This window comes from Heterodontus francisci, chromosome 10 (assembly GCF_036365525.1).
Source record: "Heterodontus francisci isolate sHetFra1 chromosome 10, sHetFra1.hap1, whole genome shotgun sequence".
Taxonomy (NCBI): domain Eukaryota; kingdom Metazoa; phylum Chordata; class Chondrichthyes; order Heterodontiformes; family Heterodontidae; genus Heterodontus; species Heterodontus francisci.
This window is the reverse complement of record NC_090380.1, coordinates 67,592,574-67,615,829: the sequence shown is the minus strand read 5'-3', so window position 1 is coordinate 67,615,829 and position 23,256 is coordinate 67,592,574. Positions and strand designations below refer to the sequence as shown.

The 23,256-nt window shown below is 41.9% G+C and overlaps 1 protein-coding gene across 2 annotated transcripts in view; it reads left to right on the top strand.

Annotated features, from left to right (window-relative positions):
• The window catches only part of efhc2 (EF-hand domain (C-terminal) containing 2), a 164,472-nt gene extending 142,983 nt beyond the window's left edge, over window positions 1-21,489 (top strand). For both annotated transcript variants that reach the window (XM_068039907.1, XM_068039906.1), the window contains 3 exons: window positions 9,607-9,699; window positions 11,647-11,749; window positions 21,149-21,489. In XM_068039907.1, the coding sequence (XP_067896008.1) occupies window positions 9,607-9,699; window positions 11,647-11,749; window positions 21,149-21,244 (292 nt within the window). In that variant the 3' untranslated portion in view covers window positions 21,245-21,489. The remainder of the gene's footprint in view (window positions 1-9,606; window positions 9,700-11,646; window positions 11,750-21,148) is intronic.
• The last annotated feature ends 1,767 nt before the right edge of the window (window positions 21,490-23,256 follow it).

Below are 23,256 nucleotides of genomic sequence, written 5' to 3'. Positions count from 1 at the left end.
ACACATGAGTATTTGAGGTACAAGGTGCCTCTTTTCCCTCTATCAACTGCTCAGCTTCTGAGATTTTGTAATCAACCCCGATTAAGCGTGAACCTTAACAGTTTGATTTCCATGCTTGATGACGACTGGCTTACCATCCTGACTGATTACCTTACCAGGGCCCTTCCATTCCCTATGGCCCTCTCTTTTATAATAGACCAAATCTCCTGAACTAAATTCCACCTCAGATGGCCTTATACAATGCCTCAGAGCTCTGCAAATTTTCTCAGAGACCTCAGCCTTGATGAAATGTAAAGCATTCAAATGTGTAGAAAAAATGGAACTAATTCTAGAGCAGGAGGACTGTTGCACAGTACAGAAGGCAATTTGGGATTCCGCCCGTAGACCAATTGATAGGGACTATATCCTCCAACCATCTGAAGCGAATTCTTTGCATGAACCACCCATGCCAGGGCAGTTGTCAACTTGCAGTTTGGCTGGCCAGCTAATATTTTATGCAGCATTTCATCAACCTCTGCGTGATTCCTTTCACAAAGCCCATTGCTGAAAGGACTTTCAGCTGTATTCATAACCGTAATGTTCATGTTTTCACACATATCCCTGAACTCATCATTGGTAAATTCCCCTCCATTATCAGTCAGAAATTTAGCTGGTGCCCCAAGCCCAGTCCCTATCCATTTCTCGATAATTTTGTCTATAATCACCCTTTTGTCCATACTATTTATTATTGTAGAAAGACTAAATCTCATTGCTAGGTCTACAAAATGTAGAATGAAAATATTCTTGTCTTTGTCCCATACCTTTAAATCCATGGCAACTACCTTGTTAAAGTCACGTGCCAATGGAAGGCTGACAATAGAATGTGATGGTGTCCTTCGATACTTTTTACGGATTTCACACTTTTCACTAATCTCCTCTATTATCATCGTATACTCTTCATCAATCATACCTGCATCTTTTAGTAGGGTTTTTAATCTCTGACAAGAAGGGTGAGCAATTTGTCTGTGTAACTTTAAGACAATTTGCCTTTTATCTCTCTGATTTATAACACCTGATGTCATCAATACTTCTCTAACACTGACTAGAAGTATCAGGTTTTGTTAAGGGGATACAATAATGTCCTGACTGGGTTTCCAATTCACTGGCTTTCCAAAAACAATTGCCTTATCATGCTCCATATCAAGTTTCATCTGTGCCTTTTTCATTGAAGGTTTACTCAATAGTAAAGGTATCTCACTGGAGACTACATCAGTACTGATAAAGTGGCTTACCCCTCCTATTTTACATGGGATTACTACTCTCTTCAGTGACATCAGTGTGTTGTCTTCACCAAACCTAAAGCTGGTAGTACTTTTATACTCCTTAACCTTGTGTCGATCCTCGCTACTGAGTGAATCCAGATAACACTATAACCAACCAGTTCCACGTACTGTCGACTTACAAGCACTATCCGGTACCGCACAGTTGAATGAATCTGCAGCCAACACATTCATCACAGGACTAAAATTCCTTATGACTAGTACAATTCATTCAGATCCATCAGTATCTTCCTCTTCTACCTCAGAGGTCTCTGCGTCATGTGTTATTTCAAAGACTCTGGCCCTCCGCTTAGGGCAGTTCATTGCATAATGATACTTTGAGTCACATCTGAAGCACCTATTAACTGTTCCTTGGGCATGAATGGAATTCATTCGCCTATGATTGCTGTTCCAATTCTGTCTTCCACTATAATATTCCCACCTGCTAAAGGTGCTTTCATCCTCATTCCTCTTGTCTTTAACTCTTCCATTGTACTTAGGCCTGCTTCCAGTATCTGGATTATTTCTAAATCTTGTAAACATTGATTCCTCCATTCTTTGAGTCACCGCAGAATGCCCCGCTTTTTTTCACCTGTTCTACTGCAGGAAATGACTGTTTCCCCAGGAATTTTTTTTAAGGCCGTGGACATTTGGTCCAACAGGGAGTCTTTGTCCAAGAACCGAACCCCAGTTAGAAGCAGGAGCCTGTCCATATGCAACGCCCTAGCACAATCTAGCAATTTAAAAGCTAGCACTGAATCAGGGATCTCCAAATTGAATTTCCTCAATCTTTTATACAGTCTGTTGAAGTCCATGATATATTCCTCCATTGAATAACCATCTGTTTTCTGAAATCTATCCAAGTCTGACCATGCCTCATACCCATTCAATAGGCCATATTTCTTGTAAATTTCATCCAAAAATTCTAACAGAAGATTCAACCCTTCATCAGTATCCAACTGATGAGCACCCAGTTTAAAAAAACACTTTACTTCTGATTTAACTTTTGGTAGGAAGTGACAACACCAAGGCCATGCCTTGTTTCCATTTTGGTAGAGATGTAACCCATGTCCACTTCATTCTTCCACTGGTCATATGGTTCAGACTCCGAGAACACTGGAGAGTAATCATACCCTGACAATGTGCACTTGCTTTCTGCCATATTTTTCACAGTAGCCCTTGAGATTTTAGTTTTTTATCCAAAAACATTTTCTATTTTCCAAACTTCAGCTTTAGACAACCATCCTCTGCTACCATGTTAAATTCCAGAAAGTTTGTTATGGAAAGATAATGCTAGAGCTTATATTTACTCAGTTTCACATTTTTTGTGCAGAGTAAAAGGATTACAAACATGTAGCTCCTCACTCCAAACCTCCACCAGTCCCAGTGAGTGTCTGCTTATAAGTGCTCAATTACAACCCCAATTAACACCCTTCATCTGCATATAATCAAATCATTGACACACAATTAACATGTTGTCCCAGCTCCTTTTAGGTGCAACTCATCCAGCTTGTACAGGTCACTCCTGGTCCCAATGCTCCAGGAATCTAAAATCCTAATTAAAAAGTAATGATATTGGTTGAGAAATTCATTCACTCCTCGTGGTGTTATGCAGGCCTACCTTGTGTCCCTGGGGTGCAGGAAGTACTGCAGACCACTACCTGCACAGCCCATGTGGAGTTCTTCATTGATTCGGGCACACACCACTATATCCATTGTGTGCGTCCGGACACATTGAATTGGCGCTATCCTGACCTCACACAGACCAATCGGCTAATGTGACACCAGGATTCCAAATTTGGACAATGCAGTTCCTAGAAATGCCTGCATTGTGCTGAGGAAAGAAGCATGAACCAACAAGATGGGCCCTGGGGTAGCAATATTTAAAGAGCCTGATTGCAGGTAAGTAAAATGTATGGAGTACTCTTGAATGTTTTTGGAAGTGTTTTGGTCCTTTCGCCAGGGAATGTTGTTGCATCCTCACAGGGATGAGTGAGGATTAAGTGACCTGTCCACACGAATGTATGGGTATGGGGGCAGCAGTGACAGTGCCTCTAGGTATGCAGCATGGCAGAGAGATGAAGCAGAGGCTGCAGAGAGGACAAGCTCCACACCATGCCCTCTGCCATGTTAGACTGGACTCCTCCATGCTCCTTGACAGTGATAGGCGGCTGTCTGGCTGGAACATAGAACTTGGGAGCAGGAGTATGCCATTCAGCCCTTTGAGCCTGCTCTGCCCTTCGATAAAATCATGGCTGATCTGGTTGTGATCTCAACTCCACTTTCCTGTCTGCCCCTGTTAACCCTTGACTCCCTTGTCTATCAAAAATCTATCTAACTCAGCCTTGAATAAATTCAATGACCCAGTCTTCACTGCTTTCTGGGATAGAGATTTCCACAGACTAATGACCCTCTGAAAGAAAAAATTTCTCCTGCATGCCGTGTTAAAAGGGAGACTGCTTATTCTTAAACTGTGTCCCCTAGTTCTAGTCTCTCCCACAAGAGGAAGCATCCTCCCTATCTGGTCCCTTCAGGATCTCCAATCAGTATAGGCCCAACCTGTTCAAACTTTCTTCATAAAATAAGCCCTTCATCCCCGGAATTAGTCGAGTGAACCTTCTCTGAACTGCTTCTAATGCAATTATATCCTTTTTCAAATAAGGAGACCAAAACTGTACACAGTACTCCACATGTGGTCTCACCAAGGTCCTGTACAGCTGCAGTAAAACTTCCCTACTTTTATACTCGATTGTCCTTGCAATAAACATCAACATTCCATTTGCCTTCCTAATCACTTGCTGTACCTACATACTAACTTTTTGTCATTCATGTACCAGGACACCCAGATCCCTCTGTAGCACTGAGTTCTGCAATCTCCCTCCATTGAAATAGTATACAACTTTTCTATTCTTCCTGCCCAAGTGGACAAGTTCACATTTTCCCACATTATACTCATCTGCTAAATTTTTGCCCATTCATTTAACCTATCTACATCCCTTTGTAGACTATTTACCTCTTCTTGACAGCTTACTTTCATTCCTATCTTGATGTCATTGGCAAATTTAGCTACCATACATTCGGTCCCTTCATCCAAGTCATTGATATAGATCATAAATAGTTGAGGGCCCAGCATTGATCCCTGTGGTGGTCCACTAGTTCCAGCTTGCCAACCTGAAAATGCCCCATTTATCCCTACTCTCTGCTTCCTCTTAATTAACCAGTCCTCTATCCACACTAATATGCTATCCCCTACACCATGTGCTCTTGTGTAGTAACCTCTGATGTGGCACCATATCAAATGCCTTCTGGAAATCCAAATACACCACATCTACAGGTTCCCCTTTATATGCCTTGCTTGTTAAGGTAGTTAAACATGATTTCCCTTTCACAAAACCAAGTTGACTGTCTGATCCCATTATGATTTTCTAAGTGTCCTGTTATAACCTCCTTAAAAATGGATTCTAGCAATTCCCCTATGACAGATGTTAGGCTAACTGGCCGAAAGTTTCCTGCTTTCTGTCTCCCTCATTTCTTGAATAAAGGTGTTACATTTGCTATTTTCCTATCCATTAGGAGCCTTCCAGAATCTAAGGAATTTTGGAAGATTATAACCAAAGCCTCTACTATTTCTTCAGCCACTTCTTTTAAAACCCTAGCATGCAGGCCTTCTGGTCCTAGGGACTTGTCAGCCTTTAGGTCTATTAGTTTTCCCAGCACCTTTTTCCTAGTGATGGTGATTGTTTTAAGTTCCTCCTTTTCACCTCTTGATTTTCAAGTATCTTTAAGAAGTTTTCTAAGTCCTCTACAGTGAAAACAGACACAAAAAACCTGTTCAAAGCCTCTGCCATTTCCTTACTTTCCATTATCAATCCTCCAGATTCACTCTAGAGGACTAACATGAGCTTTAGTTGCTCTTTTCCTATTTAAATACTTGTAGGAACTCTTACTATCTGTTTTTATATTACCAGCTAGTTTTCTCTCATACTCTACTTTCTCCCTCTTTATTTTGATTTAGGCCAACCAATGCACCCAGCATCTCGATCTGCATGCTTATTCAGCAGTCTCCTACATGCCGCCCCATCGGGGTCCTCATCTGAATCCTCTGCCGCAGTACCTATCTGCCACCATGCCCTCCAGTGAACTGGTAAATGAACCATCCTTTACCCCTAGCCTGCTTGTAGCCTACTCGTGCTCGTGTCTCTCCACCAGTCGGAGTCATACCTAGCACAAAGGAAGATGGTGTGGTTGTTGGAAGCCAATCATCTCAGCCCCAGGACACCACTGCAAGAGTTCCACAAGGTAGTGTCCTAGGCCCAACCATCTTCAGCTGCTTCATCAATGACCTTCCCTCCAACATAAGTTCAGAAGTGGGGCTGTTCACTGATGATTGCACAGTGTTCACTACCATTTGCAACTCCTCAAATACTGAAGCAGTCCGTGCCTGCACAGTTTAGTTTTAGTTTAGTGATACAGCACTGAAACAGGCCGTTCGGCCCACCGAGTCTGTGCCGACCATCAACCACCCATATTATACTAATCCTACACTAATTCCATATTCCTACCACATCCCCGCCTGTCCCTATATTTCCCTACCTATACTAGGGGCAATTTATAATGGCCAATCAACCAGCAAGTCTTTGGCACAGCAAGACCGGGACAACATTTACTGTTGGGTTGATAAGCGGCAAGTAACATTCGTGCCACACAAGTGCCAAGCAATGGCTATCTCCAACAAGAGAGAATCTAACCATCTCCTCCTGACATTCAACAGCATTCCATCACTGATTCCCCATCCATCAACATCCTGGGGGTTACCATTGACCAGAAACTGAACTGGACCAGCCATATGAATACTGTGGCTACAAGAGCAGGTCAGAGGCTGGGAATTCTGTGGTGAGTAACTCACCTCCTGACTCCCAAAACCTGTCCCCTATCCACAAGGCACAAGTCAGGACTGTGCTGGAATACTCTCCACTTGCCTTGATGAGCGCAGCTCCTGCAACGCTCAAGAAACTCGACACCGTCTAAGACATAGTGGCCTACTTGATTGGCACCCCATGCACAACCTTAAACATTCAGTGCCTCCACAACGGGCGCACAGTGGCAGCGGTGTGTGCCATCTACAAGATGCATTGCAGCAATTCACCAAGGCTTGTTCGACAGCACCTTCCAAATCCGTGATATCAACCACCTAGAAGGACAAGGGCAGCAGACAGATGGGAACACCAACTCCAAGTCACACACCGCTCATTCACTGGGTCAAAATCCTGGAACTCCCTCCCTAACAGCACTGTGGACGTATCTGCACCACATGGACTGCAGAGGTTCAAGAAGGCAGCTCACCACCACCTTCTTGAGGGCAATTAGGATTGGCAATAAATGCATCTTGCCAGCGATGCTCACATCCCAAGAACAATTTTTTTTTAAATGCGCTAGTGATCCCATATCTATGCTAGCCTCCAAGTATGTGCAATGTCAGTGTCTGAACTGGTGACTTTGAGGGTCAGATTAAGTGATGGGGCCTCTTCATCACTGATTTGCAGTTTGCTGTCTTCCCTCCTCCTGCGGCAGCTGGGATGAGGCAGGCAACCGTTCTTGTGCATCTGAAAGCAGGAACTTAGAAGAGAAGGTTGGTGTGAGGGAAAGGGGAGTGGGATGGAGAGCAAAAGATTCAAGGTCTCGCCATCAGTAGATTGCTCACCATGCCAGATCGCAGGTTGAAGTTGCGCTGGTGGTTGAGAAGGGATACAAGGGAGGAAGATGTCATCATTCTCACAGTTTTCAGTGACTTTGGATGTGCGAGCCCCATTGCATCTGGCCGCATGGTGCAGAGAACTATCTCCTCTGGCTTCCTTGTCCATTGCCAGTTCTGCTCCTTTCCCTTCTATTGTGTGCCACCGTGCCCTGCAAGAGAGGAGGCAGAATCAGTGATTATGTAGCACTGTTTGAGTGATGTTCCTGCCATAGCTGAATAGCTGGAGGTATGTGAAGACAGTGAGAGGTGGGTTTGAGGCTGGCAGGGGTAGGTGTATGAGAGGAAGGTGGAGTATCTGGATCATCGGCATAATTTCTGAGTGTCAGGGAGTGCTAATGGATGAGTGATGGGAGTGTGGCGCATTGAGCAATGGGAGAGGCTGGTGGTGGTTAGGAGATGCCAGGTGAAGTTGTGTTCATGAACCTTGAACACCTGCATGAGGTCATTAGACCTCTTGTGGTATTGCTGCCAGGTCCTCGGATCCAGACTCTGGAAGTTGACCTTACTGGCCACCTGCTCCCACTTCCTTCTGAGGGTGGTCCTTGAGGGTCTTCTGGCCTCTCTGCTTGACCATGGCATCTCTCCTGCTGCCCACTAGAACCACTAATACCTCCAGTGCCACATCCGTCACTCTGAATCCTTCTGTGTGCCCTGGTGTTCAGTTTACAAGAATTTCAATTGCAGCAATCTTTTTGTGCAGTTTGCCTTTAAGAGGCAGCCTGTCGTTGAGAAAAAGCAGGCTGCCTTTACCATATGGTGTGTCGCAACACTGCTGGTGCTTCCTGCTGTGTGCAGAGCTCACTGGCAACGTTAAGTATTAGAGACCAGTGCTGGAGGCCCAGAAGGTTTTGCAACAATCCTGCGGATGATGTGGGTAGATGACATTTGTGTCTTAAGCACCTCGATCTGAATGGGCATGGGCACACTGCAAATCACAGCCTCTCTGCCCAAAAATTGGGGTGAATGAATTTCATGCCCATTTTCTACTGCAGGACTATTTCCGGCATAGAAACATAGAAAATAGGAGCAGGAGTAGGCCATTCGGCCCTTCGAGCCTGCTCCGCCATTCATTATGATCATGGCTGATCATCCAACTCAGTAACCTGTTCCCACTTTCGTCCCATATCCTTTGATCCCTTTAAACCCAAGAGCTATATCTAACTCCTTCTTGAAAACATATAATGTTTTGGCCTCAATTGCTTTCTGTGGTAGTGAATTCCACAGGCTCACCACTGTCTGGGTGAAGAAATTTCCCCTCATCTCAGTCCTGAACGGTTTACCCCATATCCTTAGACTATGACCCCTGGTTCCGGACTCCCCCACCAGCGGGAATATCCTTCCTGAATCTACCCTGTCAAGTCCTGTTAGAATTTTATAGGTTTCTATGAGATCCCCCCTCACTCTTCTGAACTCCAGCAAATATAATCCTAACCGACTCAATCTCTCCTCATACATCAGTCCTGCCACCCCAGGAATCAGTCTGGTAAACCTTCGCTGCACTCCCTCTGTAACAAGAACATCCTTCCTCAGATAGGGAGACCAAAACTGCACAAAATATTCCAGGTGTGCCTTCACCAAGGCCCTGTATAATTGCAGCAAGACATCCTTGCTCCTGTACTCGAATCCTCTCGCGTCGAAGGCCAGCATACCATTTGCCTTTTTTACCGCCTGTTGGACCTGCATGCTTACCTTCAGTGACTGGTGTACGCAAACACATGTATGCATGTATATGTATATATTGGAGAGCTGTTGTTACTTAAATTAGCACAAGCACAGCAGTTGAAGCAGTAAAGTGAGTCAGTAAATCTTTGTGATCAAGATGGCAGAGAGCCCATTATTATCCTTGGAAAGGTGTGGCTGTCTCATGTGCAGTTCCTCAGAGAGGTCCTTGAAGGATTGATGTGACCCATATATGCATTCTCTTGACATGGATTCACTACTGCTGCAACTCCTCCACTATGATGACATTGAGTGATATGACCATCTCTTACCTAAAGTTGATCTGAGTGTCAATTTTGGGTCAGAGAGAACAAAGTTCTGGGAAAAGTTGAAAGCCCAATGTTAAAATTAATTGCCAATGTCAGTGATTAAAAAATGTGAAGGAATACGTAAAAAAAAAAAATTGGTGCCCACTTCAACTCAGCAACTTCTCGCTTACACTTGTCTGTTTTGATAGAAGGAGCTGTTAGACTTTTCTTTAGGTATAAAGTTACACCAATTACAGGAGCACTAATACCCTGGGATGCTCCTGCGTTCTTAAACAGTGCAGTAATGCACTGAGGGACCTTGGCAGGTGCAAGATTTGCATTGTTAAAAATATTCAGGAAAATTATGTTCAGAACTAAATTGCAATTTTCCTCCATCTCTTTAGCCCAAACACAACGTAACAGCATAAATTCTGAAGGAAGTGGGGAAATTTTGCATCAAAGTTTTTTATATGTGTGTTTTTGCCTGTTTAACTGTACCATTAAGAGCCAAGTCTTTCAAGTGTACCATTTAAGTGTGGAAGTTATAACCTATTTAATGTAATGCCTTTTCCCCCCTTTTTAACAGAACTGGATTCTTGCCAGCCCAGGAAAGTAGAAATATTTTGAAAGGTTTCCAGCTGCCTATACCGAATGATATTCTTGATGAAATGATTTCAAAGTAGGTTTATACAACAAATAGAAATCATGTGATGTGCAATCCATTGGGATTGATAAATTGTCTACCTATTGCAGTAGTATAATAAGAGCATTGACTGCAGAGAGAAAAGTTGCAATGGCAATAGTTTGCCTTCGGACATTGCAATGATTATAACACGATTATATATGCATGACAGTCGATTTGCATGCTCATTTTTGGGTTGGAATGGGGCCTTAGTAGCTGCAGGATTTGAGAAACAAAATGTCTGCTGTTCTGCACCCAAGGCCAGAAGCAGGAAGGAACCTAAAATCCATATGCAAAACTGGGTCCAATTAATTTCAGGTTTGCAGCCTGTATTGTTATTGACAAATCATGATCATGCAAATTTCAGTGATAATTAAGAGAATATTTAGTTGCTCTCAGGTAAAACACTGCAAAGTTTTTAAAGACTTTTGGCTTGCATTAAAAGTGGATTTTGACCACTTAGACCATTTAATACTCTTGGTTATACCTGTATAACATTGTCAACTGGTAAGGGGCTTCTGACAATGCACTTTTTTCATCATGTGAATTCTTCTGGGAATTAAATTGTGTCTAGTGCAAGAAGAGGAGGATCAGCAAAAAGGGGCACACAGAACTGTAGCTTTAGGTGAATACATGGCAGTTTAACTTCAATTATTTCAAACTGTGTGCTCTGCACTTTAAAATAAACAGCCAGGAACCATTGTTTGTACGTACTGCTCGTGCAATAATTATATTACCTGAATAGTAAATAAGGCAGGATCACATATTAGTGAATGGGAACATTTTGCATAAGAATTTATATCCACATGTAGATTATAAAGCCCTCTGTTGTGATGATTTTTTTCAATTCTCCCCAATATCTTTAGGCCACTGACTAATTAGGGAAAAGCAGATGACTTGCTGACAAGCCTGCACTAACGGTGCTCTGAACTGGCTGCTAGGAGACACGTAAGGATTTTACTGGCCTGGGATAACAGGCTGGTAAAATGCCAGAGAGCTGCGTCTGGACTACTCCCCAATATAGTCATGCAACAGAATACAGAAACCTCCCCAGCAGTGGGAAAGGCAGCGACTCGGCTGCTCATGGCTGGAAGCGGGCAACCAATTTGAATAGTTAACAATCCAATTAAGGGCCATTTTCCTGGGCCGTTGGCAAAATGCAAGTGGCGGAGTGGCCCCCCAGTCATGTGGGGAGGCCGCCAGCTGCATGGAGACAGCCTCCCAGCAGCTTCTCAGTGGGGCATCAGAGCTAGAGTGGGGAGATCACCTATGAGAAAATTGATGATGCGACAACGCTGCCTGCCTGTATGGGCTGAGGATCCACATATGGTCCCGACATCAGAACCTACACCACCCCCCCCCCCCCCCCCCCCGAATAAACTTCAGATTTTCTCTTTATGGGTAAGTGTCTGGCCTCTGCTTGGAGCTCTCCAAATGCAACAGGTATTCGTCCTCTGATATGTGGCACTGCAAATTGCTACTCCAACAAGTTGCACCACCATGTACTGGAAAAATGTAGCCTTATATAAGTTTTGCTGTTTTTAGTGTTGTTCATGTATGTGCTATTTCATCCCTACTCTGGTTACTGTTAGTCATAATTCTGCGAATAATGGCTGGGATAAAATCTTCTCTTCAAATTAAGACAATTTTCTAACTGGAATAATGCTCCCCATCTGAATTATTTGAATTCCATATTAAAAATTAGAACATAGTTTCCCAAATAACACACAATGCAGGCTTGGGAAAATATTTTACAATGTTGCTTGAGTCTGAGAATTGCGGAGTACACTTCAGATTCATTATTTAAGGAAATGATTTCTTTGAAGTCACTCATAATGTTTGTGGTATGAGGTGGTGTAAGACTACGGATTGTACTCTAATACTTCTCAACCATTCAAATATGTTCTTATTGTCTTAACTACATTTATTTCAAAACAATTTAAGTTTTCAAGGTGCTGATGGACAAGTGGCTTACCGGAACCTTATCTTAGGCTTGAACTGGCGAGAAAACCCTGTACCACCTGTAGACGTAGAGCTCCCTTTCAAGGTAGGACACAGAATGTAACATATACTGTATTTAATAAAAGCAAAATACTGCGGATGCTGGAAATCTGAAACAAAAACAAGAAATGCTGGAATCACTCAGCAGGTCTGGCAGCGTCTGTGGAAAGAGAAGCAGAGTTAACGTTTCGGGTCAGTGACCCTTCTTCGGAACTGTATACTGTATTTAGTTGTCTTGCAGCAGCCAATGTCTAAACACTGATAGAAATTATAATGCTATTACTAGATTGTTGGTCTATGTTGCTTTATTTGCAACAAATGTTTTTTTCATTATGTTACAAAGTTCCAAAAGGCTGTAAAAGATTCATATTCTACCAAAGCAAGACCTATACATTGGAGAACTATTCTAGATCAATTCCTAGTCACTATTTTTGAAAATGAAATTTCTCTTGATCTTTGGATTTGAAACAATATACATAACAATTCCTATTTATTTAGTTACTTATTTATTTAATTTTATTTTCTGAATGTTGCAGCTTTACAGGGGGCAAACTAAGCCTCATACTTATGGCATTCAGAATGCAAATTATGTCAGTCGCATGGAACACCTCTTCAAAGCTGCAGAACAACATGTACAGGAGCAGAAATATGTTAATTAGTGCTGATTTGTTATTACTACATTATATATTGTGATTTCATTTGCAGAGATTGGATAGTTGCTTATCATTATATATTAACTGCTCTGCTCTTTCCATGATTGCTGCCTGATCTGCTGAATGTTTCCAGTATTTTCTGATTTTGTTTTTGATCTCAACAGCTGTGGAGAACACAGCAGCTCACACTATACCACTCTGCAACATAAAAGAGAATCAGGCTGAAATGAAAGAAAATTTAACTAAAAATAGAAAAATCAGTGAAATAGTGAAAAATGTGTTTTAAAACAAGAAGTTATGGCACCATGCCATTCCTATATTAGTTGACTAAATACTTCACTGCAGGTTTAGCTTATAATCATATTATGGACAGGTGGTAAGGTGTGGGGTAGTTCGCACCGTTCACCTCCCAAATGGCTACAATCGTATTTTGTTAAAAATTATGAATTAGCCCCTGAGTGTTTTACTTGACAAATAAACAGTGACAGGTTTTCTTGTAGGTTTAAAACAGAAGATTAACTATTTATTTAGCAATATTCATTCTCCGAAATGTTCATAACACCACTCGCACACATTCAGTCTCGCATTCACTCTCAAGAGAAGCTAGATAGAGGTAAAGGGTAAGCATTCACAGTATGGTTGGTGTTTGTGTTTTACGGTAAACCTGTTGTATCTTCTAAGTAGAACAATCTCTTTTTAAAGATGCAGACCTGGGTTGTTTGTAGTCTTGACCTTTTGAGGTATTTTAGATTTCTGGTGGTTAGGATTTCAGACTGGAGGTGATGGGTCACTTTCAGTTTTCTGCTGCACCAAGTTGAAGTGTAGAATTTGCAGCAGGGATCCTTTCTTGTTCTGGCTGGATCTTTCACAGCCCCTGGCACAACTGGCTTCTGTGATGTTGCTATGATCTCTCCCTCTCTCTCTCCAGAGCTACCTTTTAAGGTAAAAATCTCTCAAATTAGCTTCTGTTAGGAGATGCATGGCCCCCTCTCACCTGTTGTGACCACACAATGGGCCAAGATATGATAACCATGACCATCTTTTGATATCTGAATGGGAATCATTCTGTTATGATATGTCTACTTTGCATCTTCTTTGTTTCAGAAGAACCCATTCAATTCAGGAATTTCTCTTGATGGCTTCAGGATGGGTGTAATTGACACCTCTTAGCCTGGAATGTATCCTTTTTCCCTTAACAGAGAGTGAGGCAATGTTCTAATACATAGGTCAGGTTCTGTGACCTTCAGCAACCATTGTTTTGCAGCATTGTCCACCTTTCTTTAAACGGTAAAGTCAATTTTGAAGAGCCCACCTTGAATAAAGTTTGTATCTTAAAAGTAGGAATATGATATATCTTTACTGGGCATGACGTGCCCCCACCGCACAAAAAAATTGAATCTTCTTCCATTTTTTTTACATTGTTTTCAGGGTAAAGTAAGAGAAACATGAACACGCACTCTGCACTCATTCTATTATCCACACCTCAATCTGACAACTGACACAGCTGGCATTATCTGCAACAGTGATTTCTTGTTCAGATTTGAATGAGGCACAATTATAATTGTATTTCCTTTTTGTTGAAGTTTTGTTCCAGGAAAGCTTCTGTTTAGAAAACTTGGTGCTTTCTATCCATTTCCCACTTTTAAATCCAAGTTATGTGGTGTCACATGAGGTTGGATTTTTCTAGCATCTGTTTGCAGCACTTTGGGAGACTGCTGGAGAGACACATTTTCTGTTCCAAGGTTTGTATGCAGATTTCCATTACTGCATTGTTCCTGTCAGTTTTCAAATTTCACTGCCTGTACCCCCTTATCTGCTGCTTCCACAACACATGGCTTTAATAGTTCAGGTTCTGGTACATTGATAATTCTTATCTTCAGGGTGACAGTGGTGATAAATTGCTTTTTTTAGCTCCTGTGAGACATCTGGGTTCTCCTTCTGTACTTTGTCCTTAGTGAATTCTGAATCTGTTTTTCTGGGTTCAGTTTACTTTGGATTTAGAATCTGATCTTTTGATTCTTCAATGGGCGCACATCCACACAGACCTCTCTTTTAGATTTTTTGTGACTTTCCCAAGTGCTGTTTACCTTAGGGTATATTACCTTCCCTTTTTTCTTTACTTTCGGGGTGGGGTTTCCCCCAATCTGCCCCATGTCCTCCGGAACACTACTGCTCTCAGCTGACTGTCCAGCTTCCGCTGCACTCCCATGTGGCACTTCAGCTAGGTGAGGCATCTCACTCACTTTTGACTTGCCTGTTTGGGAACTTTCTTTGTCCCCATTTAAATCTTTAAAGAGGGTTTCTGCTAACTGCACCTCTCTTGCTTTCCCTTCAACCCCTGCTGCTTTTATCTCAGCTTCTTTACTTTCCTCTGACTTTGTCTCGGCCTCTTTAAATTTTACTGGCTTCACCTTGGCCTTTTTAAATTCTACTGACTTTCCTTCAGACTCTTTAATCTTTACTGGCCCTATTGCCCCCTGTGGGAGTTTTGGGACTTCCTCAGCCCTCTGCAGCTGTGCAGAATTTTGTTTGTTCCCCTGAGTTTCCCCAGTCTCTGTGGACTGCTCTGTACCCTCTGGAAATAATACCATGCTTCCTGCCAAGTCATGCTCAGCAATAGGTCAACCCCCTGCATTGGTAAGCTCAGAATGACCAGGACTATCACTACCCCGGTAACCAACATACTCTGTAGGTAATCTTTAACTAAGGGAACCTTCAAGTATTTGCCAGTGAGCCCTTTTACCAATACAGTGTATTTGTATTGCTTTTGGGTGGCATATCAGTAACCTTTCTCACTGCTTCCTCTCTTTCCTTTCTTCTCCTCTGCAACTGTATTTCCTCTATTTTCAACTGAAATTGTCTTTCCTTTTGAAGCCGAAACTCTCTCCTCCTTGTTTTTAATTGCATTTTCTCTCTTTTTATTTGCATCTCTTCCCTTTGCAACTGAATTCTAGCTTGGATTAGCTTTTCAGACTCTGATTTCGTGCTTTCTTCTTTGGGCTCAGGAGTAAGTTTAGAATGGTTAGCTAGACTCTTCACCATTTCTTTGTATTTTGTTTGACTCCCACCTGGGCAACTAAGTTTTTTAAATCTTCAATTCTTAATCTATTTAACTTTTAATGGGATATGCCTCCCTGCTTTACAAACACTTTAGCATTAAATGTGGCCATATCTTTTGTTTCTAGCACGTAGAAAAAAAAATTGATACGACAAAACCTGTTTGTTCAATTTTCCACAGTTTTAGAGGTCAATTTTCCTCCCTTTTCCAAATCTTTTGTTTGGTCTGATTGTTTCAATCTTGGCTTCGAGCACCAAATTTGTTATGGACAGGTGGTAATAGGTGTATGTGGTTCCCACTGTTCACCTCCCAACTGACTACAATCGTGTTTTGTTTAAAATGATGAGTTAGCCCCTGAGTGTTTTACTTGCCAAATAAACAGAGAGTGACAGATTTTCTTGTAGCTTTAAAAGAGAAGATTAACTATTTATTGAACAATATTCATTCCCCCGAAATGGTCGCAATACCACTCATGCACACATTCACTCTCACAGTCACTCTCGAGAAGATAGAATGTATAGGGTAAGAATTCAAGGTGTGATAGGTGTTTGTGGTTTACGGTAAACCTTTTTGAATCCTGTAAGTAGAACAGTCTCTTTTTAAACTTGCAGGCCTGTGTTATTTATAGTCTTGACTTGTTGAGGTGCAGTAGATACCTGGTGGTTAAGATTTCAGTCTGGAGGTGGTGAGTCACTTTCAATTCTCTGCAAATGCAAATTAGCAAATGTAACACTGCTATTCAAGAAAGGAGGAGAGACAGGGAACTACAGGGCAGTTAGCGTAACATCAGTTGTTGGGAAATTGCTGGAATCGAAGGAAGTCTCAACAATGTACTTAGAAAATCATAGCATGATCAGACAAAGTCAACATGGTTTTAAGAATGAGAGCTTTTTGAGGATGTAACTAATAGGGTAGATAAAGGGAAACCAGTAGATGTTGGATTTCCAAAAGGTATTCGATAAGGTGCCACACTAAAGGTTAATATACAGGAGAAGGACTCATGGAATTGGGGGTAATATATTATCATGGATGGGAGTTTTGGTTAACAGACAGGAAGCAAAGAGTAGGGATAAATGGTGCATTTTCAATTTGACAGGCTGTAATTAGTGGAGTACCACAAGGATCAGTGTTGGGACCTCAGCTATTTACAATCTATATTAATGACTTAGATGAAGGGACCAAGAGTAATGTATCTACGTTTGCTGCTAATACAAAGCTTGGTGGGAATGAGAGCTGCGAGGAGGGCACAAATAGGCTACAAAGAGATATAGACAGGTTAAGTGAGTAGGCAACAAGTTTGCAGATGGAGTGTAATGTGGGGAACTGTGAGATTATCCACTTTGGTAGTAATAGAAAAGCAGAATTTTTTAAAAGGCATGGAACTTTTAAATGTTGATGTTTAGCGAAACATGAATATACTCGTACAAGGAACACAAAGTTAACATCCAGGTACAGCAAGCAATTAGGAAGGCAAATGGAATGTTGATCTTTATTTCAAATGGCTTGGAGTACAAGAATAAGGAAGTCTTCCTACAATTGTACTGGGCTTTGGTGAGACCACTCCTGGAGTACTGTGCGCAGTTTTGGTCTTTATATCGAAGGAAGGCAGAACAGTGAAGATTCACTAGATTGGTTCCTGGGATGAGAGGGTTGTCCTATGATGAGAAGCTGAGTATATTGGGTCTGTACTCTCTGGAGTTTAGAAGAATGAGAGGTTCTGAAGGGGCTTAACAGGGTAGACACTGAGAGGTTGTTCACCCTGGCTGGGAAATCTAGAACATAGGGGTATGGTCTCAGGTTAAGGGGCCGATCATTTAGGACTGAGATGGAGAAATTTGTTCACTCAAAGGATTGTGAATCTTTGGAATTCTCTACCGCAGAGGTCGAGGTAGACAGGTCGAGATATTTAAGGCTGAGATAGACAGATTTTTGGTCTCTTAGGGAATCATGGGATATGGGGAGTGGGTGGGAAAGTGGAGCTGAGGCAAAAGATCAGCCATGATCTTATTGAATGGCAGAGCAGGCTCAAGGGGCTGTATGGTCTACTGCTGATCCTATTTCTTAGATTATTCTACTCTTATCTGTCCACTCATAACACGAGCCTATCTAAGTCTTCTTGAAGTCTATTACCATCTTCCACACTATTTACTGCACTCCCAAGTTTTGTGTCATCTGCATGTTTCAGAATTGTGCCTAAGTCCAAGTCACTAATGCATATCAAAAACAGCAGTGGTCCTAGTACTAATCCCTGGGGAACTCAATTGTATACCTCCCTCCAGAATGAAAAACAGCCATTCACACAACTCCTTGGCTCATTTAAATAGGTGGGGTAGCCAGCAACCCCCAATCTCGTGGAGGGGGCGGGCTGTCTGACCCCGGCAATAGTGTCAGCTGCCTGTGCACAGGCGCTGGGGCCATTTTCAAAGGGAAGTGAGCCCTGCCACCCAATTAAAATTTTTAAAGACAGATCCCCCAAAATTAAATACATTTCTAACATCTCTTTCCCACCCCCCCCCAATAACAGTTACAGTAGCTATTTGCCCTTTCCCCCCAAAACAATTACCTTTAACATCTGACCTTTACCCCCCCAAACTGCACAAAGTTTACAGTTCAGCCCTTCCCACCATCCCCTACACCCATTACGTGTATTTGACCCCATTCCCCCCGCCCCCCGCACTGACAAACTTACTTCCTCCCCTCTCCCCACCAGTGTGGCACCTCGTTTCCCCGGACGGGGATCTGAAGGCGCGGGACTGCCGGCCACCACGTCGAATATCGTGGCGGGCCCTCAAGATCTCAGGTAAGTATATTTAAATTTATTCATTTTATTCATTTGAATATTTAAATTGTGGTCCTGTCACCCCAGCGGCGGGGGGCTGCCTCAGAGCCTCGCTGCTGCCAGGAGGATTGGGCCGGGCCCTCAGGGTGTCTAGGTCTGTGGCGAACCTCATCTGGAGCCATCTCCAGGCCCCCCACTCCCCGCCATGGAAATTGACATCTGGGGGAAAACAAGACCCAGCCCCTGTTTCTATTCTTTAGCCAATTTTGTATCCATGCTGTTACTGCCTTGTCTAGCCTATGGGCTTCAATTTTGCTAACAAACCTAATATGTGGTACTTTATCAAATGCCTTATAAAAATCCATATAGACAACATCAACTGCACTGCCCTCATCCACCCTCCTTATTAACTCATCAAAAATGAGGTAAGAGTACTTGTATTTGTTGTCACAAAAGAAGATGATGAAGTTAATGTCAGAGTAGAGGAAGGGAAGTAATGATATTGGATAGGATAAAAATAGGAAAGATGTGCTAAATAAGCTGTCATCACTCAAAGTTAATAAGTCACCCTGTCCAGATGGAATGAACCATAGGTTGCTGAGGGAAGCGAGAATGGAGACAGCAGAAGCTCTGACCGCAATCTTTCAATCCTCTTTGGATATTAGAGTGGTGCCAGAAGACTGGAGGATTTCAAATGTTACATCCCTGTTCAGAAAATGGGAGAGAGATAACAACTACAGGTCAACCAATCAAATGTCAATGGTGGGAAAACTACCAGAGACCATTGTCATGGAAAAAAATAATTCTCACTTAGAAGCATGGGTTAATAAGGGATCCAGCTCACACCTGTTAAAGGCAAATCATGTCTGACTAACCTGATGAAGTTCTCTGATGAAGTATCAGAGAGGGTTGATGAAAATAGTGCACTTGATGTATATATGGACAATCAAAAGGCATTTGATAAAGTACCTCATAACAGACCTATTCGGAAAATAGAAACACATGGTGTTAACGGGACAGTGGGAGCCTGGGTATGAAATTGGCTAAGAGATAGGAGGCAGAGAGTAGTGGTGAACAAATAATTTTCTGACTGGAAAGAAGCATGGAGTAGGGTCCCCCAGGGTTCAGTATTAGGACTATTGCTTTTCTTACATATAAATGACCTGAACTTGGGAATAAGGAGTACAATTTCAAAGTTTGTGGATGATAAAAAAAACTTGGCAACTTGGTAAATGGTGAGAATGATAGTAACAGACTTCTGGAGGATATAGACTGGTGAAATGGGCAGACACATAGCAGATGGAAATTAGTGCAGATCAGTGTGAAGTGATGCGCTGTGGGAGGAACAACATGGAGATGCAGTATAATTGAAATGGTAACATTTTGAGGGCGTGCAACAACAGCGGGACCTGGGAATGCATATTCTTAAGTCTTTCAAGGTGGCAGGGCAGGTTGAGAAGGAAGTTAGAAAGCATATGGGATATCTGGCTTTGTAAACAGGAGCATTGAATACAAAAAGAAGGAAGTTATGCTAAACTTCTACAAATCACTAGTTAGGCCTCAGCTGGAGCATTGTGTACAATATTGGGCACCAGACTTTAGGAGAGATGTCAAGCCCCTGGAAAGATATAGAGGAGGTTTAACTGGATGATACCAGGGATCAGGGAGGTCAATTATGTCGAGAGATTGGAGAAACTGGGATTGTTCTCGTTAGAGCAGAGATGGTTAAGGGAAGAGCTAATAAAGGTTTTCAAAATTATGAGGGGTTTTGATATAGCAAGTAGGGAGAAACTATTTCCTCTGGCAAGTGAGTTGGTAAGTGTAATGAGTTCTTTATGTTGTCTGATGCAACATAAATGAGATGCGTGGAGTCCAGTTTTGCTGAAGATCTCTAACAGGTTTATTAACAGCTAAACTATTATATACAGTACAGAGCCAACTATTTACAGAACCTTTGTCTGGGTGTTACAGTTGCAGAGTGACCCTGGCTGTAGTCACATCCTGGTACTTAGCTAATTAGTATACTGAGATCTTAAAGGGACATCACTCTCAAAGCGATCATACAACAGTAAACAGAGGTTATTTAGTTAAAATAATTGGCAAAAGAACTAGAGGGGAAGTGAGGAGAAATTTCTTCACACAGAGTGTTGTTAAGATCTGGAATACACTGTCTGAAAGGATGATGGAATCAAATTCCATACCAACTTTTAAATACTTTAAGTCGAATAATTTTCAGTTTATGGGAAACAGATGGTTTGTAAGACTATATTAGATTAGACTAGATTAGATTAGATAACTCTTTCAAAGAGCCAGCATAGGCATGATGGACTGAATGGGCTCCTTCTGGGCTGTAAGATTCAACTATTCTATGATTCTTATTATAACACCTCTTTATCTTGTGATTTTATACAAGAGAAACCAGTGTCTGATGAGTGCTGGAATTTGCCCCAGGTAAAATGCGCAGTAAATTTCAGTGGGGGAGGTGGAGAGTCTGAGTCCTTCACCTGCCTACCTATATCAAGAAGATATTTCTGCATGATTTCTGAGGCTACCAAAAGCCTATTACACTCTTATAAAGCCTTGAAAGGACTCTCACCAGCTGAGAACATGTGGGCATTCCATTGAGGCCATTGGGATGGTGCCATAAGGTTCCCAGACAAAGGAGTCTACAGATGAGAGCATCTCACCTCAGCTATTTAAATGAACCCATCCTCAGGATTTGGGATGCGACCTGCAGCCTTCATACTGGCCAAAGAGGAGTTCCGTTCAACTGTACTTGCGCTGGTGTGGTGGACCCATCCAAATCCAAAACTTAAAGTTAAAGGAAAATTGGTGTGATGTATAGTAGAGTTCTGACCAGGATATGGGATCACAGATTTTATACCTTACTGCTGAATCCATGGATTCCCACGTAGAACCTATAATAAGTTTTCTTCCTGCTGTTTATTGTTTCAGATTAACAAAGCCGGGAATGGAACATTTCCAATTAAGCAAGTGACAAGCATCAACTATATAGCTTTTATAGAAGATTTGTTCGGCAAGCAGGAGTGAAGTGACACAACATGGGTCTTACTTTAAAAAAACTTATAGAAATAACATTTTGAAAACTCTACTAGGTCAATTGTTGTTTCATTATAGAATTTTAGCATATATGAAATGCCATTAATACCTTTCAGTAACTCAGTCATTAACATAATTACAGTTAGAAATGAGCCTAAAACAATGAGATGCCAAGAACATCACTGTATGGCTTCTCCATGTGTAGCTTGGGTTTAATAGATTAATTAATTGATAATAAATCAGTATATTTTAAAACTTCACACAGCTTTGTGGGTGACATTTTTTCACACCAAAATAACTCTCTGGAGCAATGACTGAAGTCTCAAGGTAGATTTCCATCTCCCTTTTTCATTTTTCTGCACAAATACAGTGGTAGCAGAATGAAAATTGGAAGAAATATTGCCGATTTACTGCTGGAGGCCTGCTCCTTGCCATTTTCAAGCTGGTCTTGAATTAGGAAAACTGTGATCTCGCTAGAAACAGGCAGAGGCATGATAAATATATTAGGGTCCTATGAGATAATTAGGATCTGGATGCCATTCTCATGCATGCATCACGGCATGATATAACCAGTTCCAGTGGTATCTAAAGGGACTGTATTGTCTGTTCTAATTTAAATTGGTGTAATGTTTGTCATACAACTAGCTGTCATTCTGAATTGGTTTTGTGTGCAGAATTGTTGAGTTTTCTTTGTTTGTAGTGGATGGATAACATTCAGGAAGCTTAAAGTGGGGAGTGAGCACAGGCAACCCTCTTTTTGTGAAAATGGAAATCTCCTTTGACTGTTCATTCTAACTAAAGGAAGAGGAGCATCAGCAAAAGGCATAAGGACCATATGGTGCTGCAACTGCAAGGAGACAACCGGGGGAAGGAGAGATTGTAGAAATCCTTATCCTTGATTAGATGGATAATAGTCCCAGAGTAACAAAGGTGCACTTCTTAGAGCAGCAATGTATAAGGAGGTTCTACTTAATCAGGGAGGCTGTCGCAGATCTGTGTCGCCTCCTGCAACCAGACCTATAACCACTGCCACAGCTTGCAGTGCATAGTCAAAGTCACTATATAGCCCTGAACTTCCAGGTTGCAACAGTGCATATCAGCAACATCAGTTTGCAGTTCATGTGGTGACTGACAGTTAACTGCCAAGCTTTGTTTGAAATTTAAACCAGGCAGTTTGACTCTGATTGGTCAAGGCATTGCCCTGAGGAATGAACCAGTGACTGGCTGTCACTTATTTTGTTTAGCTGGAATAGGCGCAATGTTTGTACCTGTTCTTTCTATCTGCAAAGAACAGGGCCCTGTGTATTAATATATATAGCTTCCAGTATGTGCAAATGCGCCACACTGCGAGCCCTACTGACAATCTTAAATTGGTTGTCAATATAATTCCTAGCACACCGAGGATTATCTAGCAAATGTTGTCCAATCGCGGAATCACATCTAATGTTGGACCTGTGTTTTGAGTTTTGCAAGCACGGGCTGGTTGGGTACGGCCTGTACCTTGCCCATTGCAAACAGCGGAAGGGACGTGTTGTTTTATACGATCCGCCAGTCTTTGGGACACACGGCCTATATACCTAGCATCACACTGGCATTGAAATTCATATATCACATTACTCATTTGTGTGATAGGCAGGAAATCTTTTTGGCTCAACGGCAGCATCCTGTTAGTAAGATTTGTTGTTTTCCCTTACATTGGTATTCTTGTGGATTGTCCCGATGAGAGCAAGATGAAAAGCTTCGACAACATGTCTCTATTTTCAGCAATACTTAAATCCTTTAACTTGTACATAAATCAAATTCATAGCTTGTTGCAGTTATCAAGTTCTCCTAACATGCAAAAGATCACCGGTTCAAAATCTGGCAGAAATGTTCATAAAAAGACACAGGTGAGATTGTAATTGAACGTAAGGAAATGACAGACTTGTTAAATAATTACTTTGTATCGGTCTTCACAGTAGAGAAAGAGGATGAAGTACCAATGAAGTATTTTGAAAAAAAGT